The 13,811-nt window shown below is 47.2% G+C and overlaps 1 protein-coding gene across 8 annotated transcripts in view; it reads right to left on the bottom strand.

The window, feature by feature from the left end:
- Positions 1 to 13,811, bottom strand: part of LCOR (ligand dependent nuclear receptor corepressor) — a 90,519-nt gene that overhangs the window by 36,032 nt on the left and 40,676 nt on the right. For 5 of the 8 annotated variants that reach the window (XM_056530769.1, XM_056530770.1, XM_056530775.1 and 2 more), the window contains exons 4-5: positions 7,931 to 8,063; positions 3,826 to 4,116 (exon numbers count right to left, since the gene is read on the bottom strand). In XM_056530769.1, the coding sequence (XP_056386744.1) occupies positions 3,826 to 4,116; positions 7,931 to 8,063 (424 nt within the window). The remainder of the gene's footprint in view (positions 1 to 3,825; positions 4,117 to 7,930; positions 8,064 to 13,811) is intronic. The other 3 variants (XM_056530772.1, XM_056530773.1, XM_056530774.1) reach the window with 1 other exon arrangement.

Genomic DNA, 13,811 nt, shown 5'->3' with positions numbered 1-13,811 from the left:
TGCCCCCCCCCCTCCCCCATCCCCAGTTGTATAATTACCTGTTGCCGGGGTCGGGTCCGCGCTGCTTCAGGCCTCCGGTGTGTGTCCCCTGCGTCATTGCTATGCGCTGCGAGACGCAATGATGAGTGACGTCATTGAGTCTCGCAGCGCATAGCAACAACGCAATGGGACCCGACCCCGGCAACAGGTAATTATACAACCGGGGATGGGGGAGGCAACGGGGCAGCGGCGCCAGCAATGGGTGCCACTGCCCTTTCTCGGCGCCAGCGGGAGAGATAGCCAGCGGGAGAGAAGGGCCGGCAGCAGGGCTCTAGACCCCAGGAAAGGCAGGGGCAGAGAAGCGGGCAGCAACGGCCTCTCTCCCCCTGCCTTTCCTGGGGGTGTATCGGGGAATACGCATGCACACACACGCACCCTCATTTTACCAAGGATATTTGGGTAAAAAACTTTTTTTACCCAAATATCCTTGGTAAAATGAGGGTGCGTGTTTTAGGCCGGTGCGTGGTATACACCGATAAATACGGTACTTTTTTATTTTTTATGTGCTATGCAAGGTTTGCAGAAATTTGAAGGTGGTAGAACAAAGGACCCCCCCCCCACCCCCCCCACCATGACCCCATTCTAAAAATTAGAATTACCCTCAAGGTATTCGCTAGGGGGCTACAGTGAGTATTTTAACACCATAGTTTTTGGGCAGAAATTATTACAAAGTGTTAAAAATTCAAAATTTGCTTCTTTTGACAAATGCATCATTTGTGGGAAATTTTTTTGTACATAGCTTCTGATATTGAAAGAAATGCACCCTATATTTTATTTAGCTGCTCGGCCAGTGTTTGGAAATACCCCCGCTTAGGCCATATTTGATTCCTTGGCCACGTGGTAGGACCCAGAAGGAGAGGAGCGCCATTTGGCTTTCAGGGCATCATTTTAGGCCGGATGGATTATAGGCCGCACTTCATGCCTGCAAAGGGTTTTAGCTACCAGAACCATACAGAACTCCCCACAAGTGACCCCATTTTGGAAACTACACCCCCTAAAGTATTCACCTACACCAAAAGTGAGTACTTTGTAACCATTCCAGACACACAAAAAGGACTCAGTTAGTGGAAAAATTAAAATTCTCTTTCGCGCCCCCCCCACAAATGCATCATTTGTGGGACATTTTTTGTACATTGCATCTGAAAAGTAGAAAATGCGCCCCATATTTTATAACGCTGTTTGTCCCGTGTTCGGTAATACCCCCGCTTAGGCCATATTTGGTTATATGGCCCCATGGTGGGACCCAAAAGGAGAGGAGCACCATTTGGCTTTCAGGATATCATTATACAAATTATAGGCCGCACTTCATCTCGCAAAGCATTCCAGCTCTCAGAACAATACTGCACCCCCAGAAGTGACCCCATTTTCGAAACTACGCCCCCTAAAGTATTCAAATAGGGCAAAAGTGAGTACGTTGAGCCCTTATTGTGTGGCTAGAATTATTTCAAAGTCAGTGGGAAAAAAATAGAAATTAGCTTTTTTTCCCACAAATTCTTTATTTGTGGGACATCATTTTGTTAAGTCTCTCTTGTAATGGAGAAAATGCGCCCATATTTTATCACACTGTTCGTCCCGGGCTGGGCAGTACCCCTACTTAGGCCACATCTGGTTGCCTGACTGCCTGGTAGGACCAAGAATGACCCGTTCTGATCGGTCCCTGGTCGGCTAGTAGTGACGCATGGCTGTAACATACTGCTGAAATGCAGTATCAACAGGACGCAGTGTAGGGTCACAGAGCACATCGGTGGCTTATTTGACAACGCTGATGCCCCCCGGCAGTCACAAGGGCGAAATCACTGCTGCGGCTGGGTAGCTCAATGTGTCCGCTCATGACTGCCGGTGGGAAATCCACCGCTATGAGTGGACACACAAAGCTACCCAGCCGGAGCAGGGAGCTCATTATTGTGACTGCTGGCGGGCATCCGCAGCATGTAATATGCTGCGGATGTGCGCCGTGTCATCCTACACATTATGCATTTTTATTTTTCATTATATTTATTTAATAAATGTATTTTTATTTTATTTCTTTACACTTTAGATTTATTTATTTTTTTAACAGTTTTGTTAATGCTTTGGAATACTTCGTATTCCAAAGCATTGCAGTTATATGCTGTCTGCCAGTTTTACACTGGCAGGCAGCATATCAGGACGTGCCTCAGGCAATAACCGTGGCAGACCTGGGGGTCCTAGTGAAGACACCCGGCTGCTCAGTTAACCAGCAGCACCCCGCGACCGTAGCAGGGTGCTACAGGAGAGAGACAGAGGGAGCCACCCTCCCTCTGTCAAAACTCCTTACAGCTCGTGTTTGCTTCCGACCGCGTCTGTAAGGGTTTAACTGCCGGGACCGAAGTTTTCTTCTGTCCCGGCAGTGCGGCAGGGCCCCGGCTATGTGTTACAGCCGAGTACCTGCCGCGATCTCACGGGTGCACTGGGCAGCACCCACGAGAGCCATGGATGTGAATACTCGTCTTAATGGCAGAACGTGCATCCTGCCTGGACGTGTATACACGTCCATGGTCCTTAACGTGATATACACAAATGTGGTATCAATAAAAGTACAGATCACGGCACAAAAAAAAATGAGTCCTCATACCGCCGCTTATATGGAAAAATGAAAAAAAGTCATAGGCCGTCAAAATAGAGGGATTTTAAACTTACTAATTTGGTTAAAAAGTTTGAGATTTTTTTTTTTAAGCGCAACAATTAAAAAATATGTAATCATTAGGGATCGACCGATTATCGGTTTGGCCGACATTCATGATTTTGGAGATTATCGGTATCGGCAATTACCTTGCCGATAATGCCCTGCAAAAGTCGCTGCAGTTCATTAATTTAAATAGCCGATAACTTATACCGGAATATCGGTATAAGTTATCGGCTATCGGCTTGAAAGGTCACAGATTATCGGTATCGGCCCTATAAAAAAAAAAAACATATCGGTTGATCCCTAGTAATCATGGGTATCATTTTAAATCGTACTGACCCACAGAAGAATATATTTCATTTTTACTGTAAATTGTACGGCATGAAAACGAAACCTTCCAAAATTGCAGTGTTCTTTTTAAATTCCCCCACACAAATAGTATTTTTTTGGTTGCACCATACATTTTATGGTAAAGTGAGTGATGTCATTACAACGGACAACAAGTCGCGCAAAAAACAAGCCTTCATACTAGTTTTCGGATGAAAATATAAAAGAGTTACGATTTTTAGAAGGTGAGGAGGAAAAAACAAATGCAAAAATAAAATTGGCCTGGTCCTAAGGTCAAAATGGGCTTGGTCCTTAAGGGGGTTAAGCTGGACATACACATGAGAAAAGTGGTTGGCTGAAATTGCTGATATTCATAATTTCACAAAAACCGCATTTGTAAATTATCCAGGAATGATTATAGACACATGGCAGTCTAAAAAATTATTTTCTAGGGTGTCTGTTCAGTCTGCCATGTTGCGGGTGGGATCATTTGTATGAACGAACACATGGACAATTGTTTATGCCCTTTGTGGCCAATCAAGAACCCATGTACATGGCCAGCTTTAGAGAACCTGAACACACTGCTTTTTATTTAGGGGTCCTATTATATTTAAAGTGCAATTGCCTTACTACTAGGTTCTATTGTCAGTGTTGAACAGTAAAAACAGGTTAAAAAAAATTATAATAATTAGATGAAAACAGATATGGCCAAGGTGAAACCAACAATTATGTTTAAAAAGGTAAAATTGTCATTATGACACAAATTTTGCTTGGTGTGTAGATCAGGAGATATTAAGACAAAAATAAAAAGATACCTTGCTCACAGGGCTCTTCTAAATGGGGCTTCTTGACAGTGAGGTCTAAGGGAGAGTCTTGGTCAGCCATCAGAAGCTTGCTAAGCACGGGATTCTGGGTAGTTGCAGGGGAAGGTGAACTTTGTCCGGAGGGTGATTTCGGCAAGCTTTGGTTCTTTGTGCTGTTGGGTCGGCTGGAATCCTGAGTAGAGCTATTCTTTGAGGTATATTCTGCAGCAAACTGTCGAATCATTCGCTGCATGATCTGACGAGCAACAAGGGGAATATTAGGATCAGAGATCCTAGGACTGTCTAGATTTATCAGGGTGCGATGTTTGAAGAAAGAAAACAAAACAGAAAAAAAGAAAAAATAACAAAAAAAACATTATCTTATGAAGATATTCAATGGAACATTTAAATTTGAAATCACATTTTACTAACCAAGTTTTTCTTACATCATGCAGTTCTAAAGTCTATAGAGAAACTATCGACACATTTATCTACTCTATCTGAAAGGAAGAATGAAGTAGTAACCAATATACTGATTTAAAGGGGCACTCCGCCCCTAGACAGCTTATCCCCTATCCGAAGGATAGGGGATGATGTCTGTTCGCGGGGGTCTGTGTTTGGTGCATCGGGTACAGCGCCGGAGGCTTGTGACGCCACGGCCGTGCCCAGCTCGGGACTTCACAGTCACGCCCCCAAAATGCAAGTCTATGGGAAGGGGGCGTGCCGGCCTCCCATAGACTAGCGTTGAGGGGGCATGGCTGTGACATCACGAGTGGGGCGTGACCATGATGTCACAAGCCTTCCCCCCGTATCGCCAGTCATTCGGCATGGAGCGAGGTTCGGTCCATGCACCGGATGTCTGGGGTGCGGCTATCCTTTAAGAACCGTCCCACTTGCTGCAGTTTTTGTAACCTCCGTTCTATAGTTGAAGTAAAAAAAACACTAAGGGTCTATTCACACTGCAGAATTTCCGCCTCAAATTAAAACCCATAGACTTCCATGGGATTCCGCACTCCCATTCACACTTCTGAATTTCCGCAAGCGGAAATTCAGAAGTGTGAAAGGGAGTGCGGAATCCCATGGAAGTCTATGGGTTTTAATTTGAGGCGGAATTCCGCAAGCAGAAATTCTGACGTGTGAATAAACCCTAGTTCTGTGATACAGAGGGCTTGAGGTACAGCTCACCTACCACTGCACTACTGACAACTTTCTTACTATTAGTGTGCATAGAGAAAGACGCGAGAGGGCCGGGTGAGCCCACATTTCATGAATACATCAGAATCCTGCCTCAGAGAACTTGTAGTGAACTGCAATTACTAGTAATAGGAGTATTCAAAAAAACATAAAAAATAAAACTGCAGTAAATACACATAGACAGACTGCTGATGTCAGCGTGTCTGTCACTACTTCACGCTGCCCTTAGCATAGCATAAATGCAGTGACAGAACCTCTAACTGTAGGGCACTTTGTACAAAACACATCTAAAATTATTTTCAAATATTGTTATTTCTGTCAAGCTTCATAACACTTAAACTTACAAGCGGCAATTCAGCCGTGAGCAAAAAACCTGCATAATCAAAGATGGACTGGTTACTATGGATGCACGGCTTGACAGAACAATTGGAAAAGCTAGAGCTGGGAGTAAGCGCTATAGGAAGCACGTGGCAGAACACATGGAGGGTGAGGAGGACGACATATCTAGGCGGTCGATATATATCTTACCTGGGTTGGGTGCGGATTTATTTTTAATTTTTTTTGAATAGCAATATATTTTATATATAATTTTGTGGCTTATAAATGTATTTAACATAAGGTATTTGGACATTAGGCAAACCCATGTGTGTTATAATACCACAGTCCATTAAAATACTGAAATTGACTCTATACAAGTTAACTGCTTGCAAGGTATTTGGATATTATAGGCAATATATGTATATGATGTCTGCTGAAGCATGCAAATATATAAAGCAATACTTTTGTATAACTTTTTTTTTTTTTTATGTGACTAGTCAGTGTAGCATCATTCAGCTGTTTAGCTAAAAATAGAACTAGGTTTTTCTTTATACATTTTTAGGTCAAAGGGTGCATTAGGTCTAAAGGGTTATCCCATGATGCACAGAAAATTTTATGTGTCCGAACAGTAGAATGGGCGGTCCAAGCCCCCCCCCCCCCCCCCCCCCCGAACCTCCACACTGCACAACCACAATGAGTGGTGAATGTTCAGCATGTCCACTGACGCTCTGTTCAATGTCTATGGGGCCAAAGGAAACAGCTGAGCACTGAACCAACCACAGTTATTTAAATGGGTACTCCGCTGCTCAACAATTGGAACAAACTGTTCCGAATCCTGGAGCCGGCAGCTTGTGACATCATAGCCCTGCCCCCTCATGCAGTCACGCCCCCCCATAGCCTTACATTGAGGGGCAGGATGTGACGTCATGAGGGGGCGGGGCTATGAAGTCACGAGCTGCCGGCTCCAGTGTTCGGAACAGTTTGTTCCAATTGTTGAGCAGCGGAGTACCCCTTTAAGCAGTGAGGAGTAAAAAGGGGAAATCTGTACCCTGCTAGGTTGAGGATAAGGAGAAAAGGATGAAGAAAAAAAGGAAAATACGAAAATATGTCCAATAATAGATTACAATTTATTACACACTTGATAAATCCTATGTTGTCCTGCAGGGCCCTTGCATCAGGCATATCAAAGGTTAAAATATATGCTAAAAAGTAGTGTAAAAAGCATATATACAGCGATTATTCCCCCGTTCATGCACAAAGTCCCGATGCGTCATCGTCAAGGCAACGTCACTACTCCGGAGCCGAAGCGCGGAGAAGAGGCCCCCATCCCCCCCCCCGGTGAAAATGGACAGCCCGCAACAACTAACCATCCCCACCGGACGGTCCCTGCAGCATAGAGGGCCCGGACCAGCTAACCCTAACGTCCCGCCAAGGGGAGGAGAGTACAAAACAAAAGGGGGGGGGGGGCTGGATGATGACGAAGGCCGCAGTGGTCTTCAACCTGCGGACCTCCAGAGGTTTCAAAACTACAACACCCAGCATGCCTGGACAGCCAATGGCTATCCGGGCATGCTGGGAGTTGTAGTTTTGCAACCTCTGGAGGTCTGCAGGTTGAAGACCACCGATGAAGGGATTGACAGGGGGTGTTGATGAAGGGGGGCGGGGGGGGGGAGGATGATGACGGGGGTCTGGATGATTACATTGGGGGGGGGGGGGGTGATGTATTTCCTACATTAGGCTTATAGTCGAGTCATTAACTTTTCCTGGGTTTTTTGGGGTAAAATTAGGGGCCTCGGCTTATATTCGGGTCGGCTTAAACTCCAGTATATACGGTAAGCATTTTACACTACTTTTTAGCATATATTTTATTTTAGCTTTCAGCGAGACTATATGCCAAAAATAATCACTGTATATAAGCATTTTACACTACTTTTTAACATATTTTATTATTATATTTTAACCTGTGATATGCCTGATGCAAGGGCCCTGCAGAAGACAACATAGATTACAAATTTATTCCACACTTGATAAACCCTATTATTGGACATATTTCTGTCTTTTCTTTTTTTTCCCTTTCTTCATCCTTTTTTCCTTATCCTCAACCTAACAGGACTGTTTCATTGTTTTGATTTTCCAGTACGTCCTTTGACACATTGGGAAATGTGTATCACAGTATCCACGGTTTAGGTTTCTGTTTTATGTAGAGCTCCTATCAATTTGTCTTAGTTTATTGAAATCTGTACCCTATCTAGAGATTGAAGGGGGTCGCAGAAGTCAGATGTTTCTAACCTCTCCTGTATATAACCCCTTTAAGTAGACAGAAAAAAAGGCAAAGTTGGATTTGTTCACATTGTCATTAGGGGTACTTGGCAGGATTTCAGTTTACATTTCAATTTTATTTTATTATTATTTTATTTTTATTATTCTTTAGCAAGACTAGTACAGTTTGCAGCTGAAGTCAATGTGTTCGCCAGTAGTTTGAAAACCGATCCAGCCTCGCTGCATGGCTCTGTTATTATTAAAAAGTAATGATTGCTATTGTGAACAGATTAAGACAAGCAAATGTATAGACTAGAAACAATGTCTATTCATGAACGCCACAAACCTTTTTTGTAAAAGACCGCATTGATGAATTCTTCCGCTTGCCTTTCTAGTCGAATTATCTTTGCTTGCTCTTGTTTCAGAAAGTTTTCATGGCCAGGTTCATTAATTGGTTTATGAAAGCCAGCTAAATGCTCCTAGAAAAATAATATGTATATGATGGATTAATATGTTTGCTATTTTTGGATGAAAACACTCGCATTAAAAATTAGATGCATAACTGCTCAATCCATAAACAAAATAAAAAATAATAATCATAAAAGTGACAACTAGCAGGGAGCAGAGTTTAGTCAATCTACCATAGTATTCTCCAAACCCAATAGGGGAAGACATCTGAAAGCCTGTGTAGAGAAAACGTGGTGCAGTTGACCATATTAACCAATCAGAATGCTTTTTTTTATTTATTTTTTTTAAACTCCTTAACGACCACGGACATACATTTAGGTCCTGTGTATGACCGCGAGCCTTGGAGCGGTGCTCATGTCATACATAGCCAGGGACCCGCAGGTATGGCCAACATCCGCAATCGCACAGATGTCCGCCATTAACCCCTCAGATGCCGTGATCTTTACAGATCATGGCATCTGCGGCAATGCGCACGTTAAAATAGATGATCAGATCACCCGCAGTGCTGCCACAGTGATCCGATCATCTGTAATTGCGGAATCCCCTCACTTGCCTCCGGCCGTCTCCTGGCATCTCCTGCCCTGGTCTGAGATCGAGCAGACCAGAGCAGAAGATAGCCGATAATACTGATCAGTGCTATGTCCTATGCATAGCACTGAACAGTAGTAGCAATCAAATCATTACTATACATAGTCCCCTATTGGGACATAAGTGTAAAAAAAAAAAAAAAAAAAATTTAAAATGTAAAAAAATTTTAAGTGAAAAAAGGATATTTTTTATTTACTTACCGTAAAATCTCTCTCTCTTTCTCGGAGGATCCATTGGGGGACACAGACCGTGGGTGTATGTTGCTGTCTTTAGGAGGTGTGACACTACGTTAATAAAAAAAAGTCGGCTCCTCCCAGCAGGGTATACCCGCCTTCAGGCCCTGAGCTAATCAGTTTTAGTTCCAGAGCAATAGGTGAGGACCGACAGGTCAAAGACCCAAACTGTCCGAGAACCAGAAGAAAAAAAATACAACTGAACACACCCTCCGAAGAAAACCCCCAAAAAAGGGTGGGAGCTGTGTCCCCCAATGGATCTTCCGAGAAAGAGATTTTACGGTAAGTAAATAAAAAAATCTCCTTTTCTCTATCGGCTCCATTGGGGGACATAGACCGTGGGACGTACCAAAGCCGTCCCTTGGGTGGGCAGATAAGCAGTCAGCCGTTCCACTGCCGCCTGCAACACTTTACGGATTCGGTAGAATCTCGAGAAAGTGTGCAAAGACGAACAGGTAGCCGCCTTGCAAATCTGCGAGGCCGAGGCTCTGTTCTGGAGAGCCCAGGATGCCCCAACAGAACGGGTAGAATGAGCCACAACCCTGAAGGGAGGAATCTTCCCTTTACAGTGATAGGCTTCCGAAAAGGCAGACCGAAACCACCGAGAAATGGTGGCCTTGGAAGCAGGTTGTCCCTTACGACGACCTTCCGTGAGGACGAAAAAAAGAATCACACTGACGAAACGAAGAAGTAATAGAGAGATAGGACCTAACAGCCCGAACCACATCCAGTTTGTGGAGTAAATGCTCCTTAGGATGAGAAGGAGCGGGACAAAAAGACGGGAGGACAATGTCCTCATTGAGATGAAAAGCCGAAACCACCTTAGGCAAAAAGGAAGGATCTGGCCAGAAAACAACCTTGTCCTGGTGGACCACCAGAAACAGAGAACGGCAGGAGAGAGCCGCCAATTCAGACTCCCTCCGGATGGAGGTGATAGCAACAAGAAACGCCACCTTCCAAGAAAGGAGGCGCAGAGACACCTCTCTAAGGGGCTCAAAGGGTGCACCCTGGAGGGTACTCAGAACCAGATTCAAGTCCCAAGGGGGAGAGGGAGACCAGTAAGGAGGGAAAGCATGCACCACTCCTTGAAGGAAGGTCCGGACATGAGAATTAGAAGCCAGAGGATATTGGAAAAGAAAAGGCCGAAACCTGACCCTTCAGGGAACTGAGAGACGACCCCAGTTCCAAATCAGACTGCAAAAAAGGAGAAGGGAAACCAGGAGACAGGACCTGAGCTTCACACCAGCGAAAATAAGACCGCCAAGTACGGTGGTAAATTTTTGCCGAGGAGGGCTTACGTGCCCTGAGCATGGTGTGAATGACTTGGGAAGAGAACCCGTGGGCCCTCAAAACCGCGGTCTCAACCGCCACGCCGTCAAATGCAGAGACTGTAAATTGGGGTGGCAAAGAGGACCCTGTGAGAGCAGGTCCGGACGAAGCGGAATGCGCTGCGGAGCGTCGTCCAGAAGCCTGACTACGTTGGCGTACCACGACCTTCGGGGCCAATCGCTACCAGAATGGCGGAAACGTCCTCCGCTTTGAGCTTCCTCAAATTTCTGGGAAGGAGCGGAAGGGGAGGGAACAGGCAGGGTAGGGCAAACCCTGCCCAAGGAATCACTAGTGCGTCCACGGCTAGAGCCTGAGGGTCCCGGAACTTGGACACAAAAGGAAGGATCTTCCGATTGTGCCGAGACGCGACGAGGTCCACATCTGGAATGCCCCGAGAGGTCACAGATCCCCGTAATGTGAATCGCCGAGCTGCGAGTGCCGCCATGGCGATTTATGTACGCCATGGCCGTGGCATTGTCCGACTGGACGTGGACAGGATGGGACCGAAGCCGGGACTCCCAATGAAAAAGACAAAGAAGAATCGCCCGTAGTCCCAATATGGTTGTTTATCGGAAGAAGGGCTTCTCGGGGAGACCAGAGTCCCTGAACCATCCAATCCCTGAACACACCGCCCCAGCCCGACAGACTGGCATCCGTTGTAACTACCTGCCAGTTAAGGGGAAGAAATTACCTCCCCTGAAGAAGAAGGGGGGAGCGGAGCAACCAGAGCAGAGACTGACTGATCCTGTGAGGCAGAATAATCTTGCGATCAAGGGAAAAGAGGAGATCTGTCCCATCGAGAATCGCCAGCTGAAGAGGGCGGTAATGAAACTGTGCAAAGGGTACGGCCTCCATGGCCGCCACCATCCGACCTAGGAATTTCATACACGTGCGGATGGAAACTGGGACCTGAGCCCGAAGGAAGTGGACTCCTGACATAAGAGTCAGACGTTTGTCTGGCGGAAGGCAATTCGGGCAGAAGCAGTGTTGAAGTGAAGTCCCAAGAAGATCAGAGACTGGGTGGGAGAGAGGACAAACTTTTCCCGGTTGACCATCCACCCGAAGCGATCCAGAGTGTGAAGAGTGACATCCACATTCTCCAGAGTCTGGGCTCTGGTGGGAGCCTTGATGAGAAGGTCGTCCAGGTAGGGTATCACCGAGACTCCCCTTGACCGCAACAGGGCTATCACTGGCGCAAGGATCTTGGTAAAGACCCGAGGAGCCGTGGCTAGACCAAAGGGGAGGGCTACGAATTGAAAATGCCCCTCCGGAACCGCAAAGCGGAGATACCGATGATGGCCTGGAAATATTGGCACATGGAGGTAGGCATCCTTGATGTCCACCGAAGAAAGAAACTCCCCTTGTTCTAGGAATGCCACTACCGAACGGAGAGATTCCATTCGGAAGTGGCGGATGAGAAGATGACGGTTGAGACGCTTGAGGTCTAGGATTGGTCGTACAGAACAGTTCTTCTTGGGTACCACAAAAAGATTGTAATAGAAACCCTGAAAACGTTCCCCTGGAAGAACGGGAACGATAACCCCCTGGAGAAGCAGAGACCGGAGAGCTTCTCTGGTGAAGCAATTTCGAGAGGGAGACCGGGGGGCCCGGGATTGAAAAAGAAAAACGATCCCTCGGGAGGGAGGCGAATTCGATTCGATAACCGTTGGACACCACGTCCCTGACCCAGGAGTCCTGAATGTGTGTGGTCCAGATGTCTCGAAAAAGTAAGAGATGACCTCCCACCCGAGAAAAAACTGCGGGTGGGGGCTTCACTTCATGCGGAAGTGGGTTTGCGGTTGCCCGATTTGGCTGCAAACCGGCCGGAACGGTTGGTGTCCGACTTCAAAGACGGGCGTGCCCGGAACGAAGGAGCCTTTTTGTTCCGCGAAGGCGCCTGCTCAGACCCCTTGCTGGGGCCAAGGGTCCAAAAGGACGAGGACTTCCTTTGGGAAGAGGAGCGTGCCTTATTTTGAGGCAACAAGGAACTCTTACCCCCCGTCGCCTCAGAGATAATCTCGTCAAGGCGCTTGCCAAAAAGACAGCCACCCGTAAAAGGAAGCTCAGTGAGAGACCTTTTGGAAGCGGCATCCGCATTCCAAGCTTTAAGCCATATAGAACGGCGGAAAGCAGCTAGGTGACCCACAGCAAAAGCAGAACAACAGGCTGACTGCATGGAAGCTGTGCAAAGAAATCCCCCAGATTTAGAGCATTGGAGAGCCAGTACAGACAGATCCTCTGGGGGGATCCCGCTAGGATACCCTGACGGAGTTTTAGGCACCACTCCGATAGGTCCTTGCACGCCCATGTCGAGGCGAAGATGGGAAGAAGCGAAGAGCAAGCTGCTTCAGAGGCAAACTTCGCTAAGGACTCCACCTTCTTGTCCGTGGAATTCTTGAAGGCAGCCGCATCTGCCAGTGGCAGTGTAGTAGCCTTAGAGATTTGGGAGATTGGTGGATCCATTGAAAACCACCTTAGTGACAAGATCCTTGTCAAATGGCTAACGTTCTTGAATCGTCTTTGTTCTTGTCTGGATGTTTCCATGCAGATTCCAGAATGGCGTCAAAGTCAGCGTGAGAGCTGAACCTTTGAGGTGCTGGCTAAGCAAGATGAAATGATACTTCAGGAGTTACATTCGAAGATCCTGGGTCCTCTTAAGTTAAAGGTTTCTCTTATGGCTGCGACCAATGAGTTCACCATTTCAACTGTACCCAAGCGGTCCTCTGAGTCAGACGCCGATTTGGAAACCTTGTCAGCCAGTTCACCAGAAGAATGTGAACGAGTGCAGGCAGTCCTGGAGGGTGGTAACCCTGACTGGGTACGCGGCTCTGGCGGAGCGGCGACTCCGAGAAAGTCCTCTGGAGGAGCGACGTTAGTGACCAAATGACGGGGGGGGGGCGGGACCCACGGGGGAGCACCCACGCCTATCTGAAGACTCAATGGAAGAGTCGGACGAGGCACCCCTAGTACGCTTGTGAGAGCGTGAAGTATGTGGGGAAGAGGAGCGGGCCCCCAGAGAGGGCCGGCGCAGGGCAGACCCCTTCAAGGCTGAACCCACCGGAACCAAAAGGGTACCAGGGGGAGCAGTGGAGCAGGCAGAGCAAGTGGGCTCAGTAGAGCCAGGCATCTTAGCATTACAGTGCTTACAGACAAAATAAGTCACCGACATTCCAGTTTTCTGTTTAGAGGGAGGAACAGCTCTGGGTACGGACATAAAGAGAAAAAGACAGGAACTTTTTCACCCTAGTCTGTGTCCCCTGGACGCTGCAGTGAGGAGAACTCGGCTCCGTGCAGCTAGAGTGTAAAACGGACCAGCCAATAGCCAGAGAGGGGTGTGCCTGAGGCAGAGGCACTAACTGATTGGCCCCTACTGAAATTCGCACCCACAGCGCCGATTGGAGGCCACTTTGCGCCTCTAGAGAGCTCCGACAGCCAAAGGGGCGGAGCTATGAGAAGAGCGGAGAAGAAGCTGTAATGGCGCCCGCTCCTTGTCCCGAGCGCACATGTCAGCCGCATATGCGCTCGGGGGGAAGGGAGCGGGCGGCCCAAACGCCGGCAGCGACTGCCAGAGAAAACGAAAGTAAGCCGGCGCTCAGAGCGCCCGGCCAG

The sequence above is a fragment of the Hyla sarda genome, chromosome 7, assembly GCF_029499605.1.
Source record: "Hyla sarda isolate aHylSar1 chromosome 7, aHylSar1.hap1, whole genome shotgun sequence".
NCBI classification, from domain to species: Eukaryota; Metazoa; Chordata; class Amphibia; order Anura; family Hylidae; genus Hyla; species Hyla sarda.
Note: the sequence above shows the minus strand (reverse complement) of the source record. Positions and strands in the feature narration are given on the sequence as shown.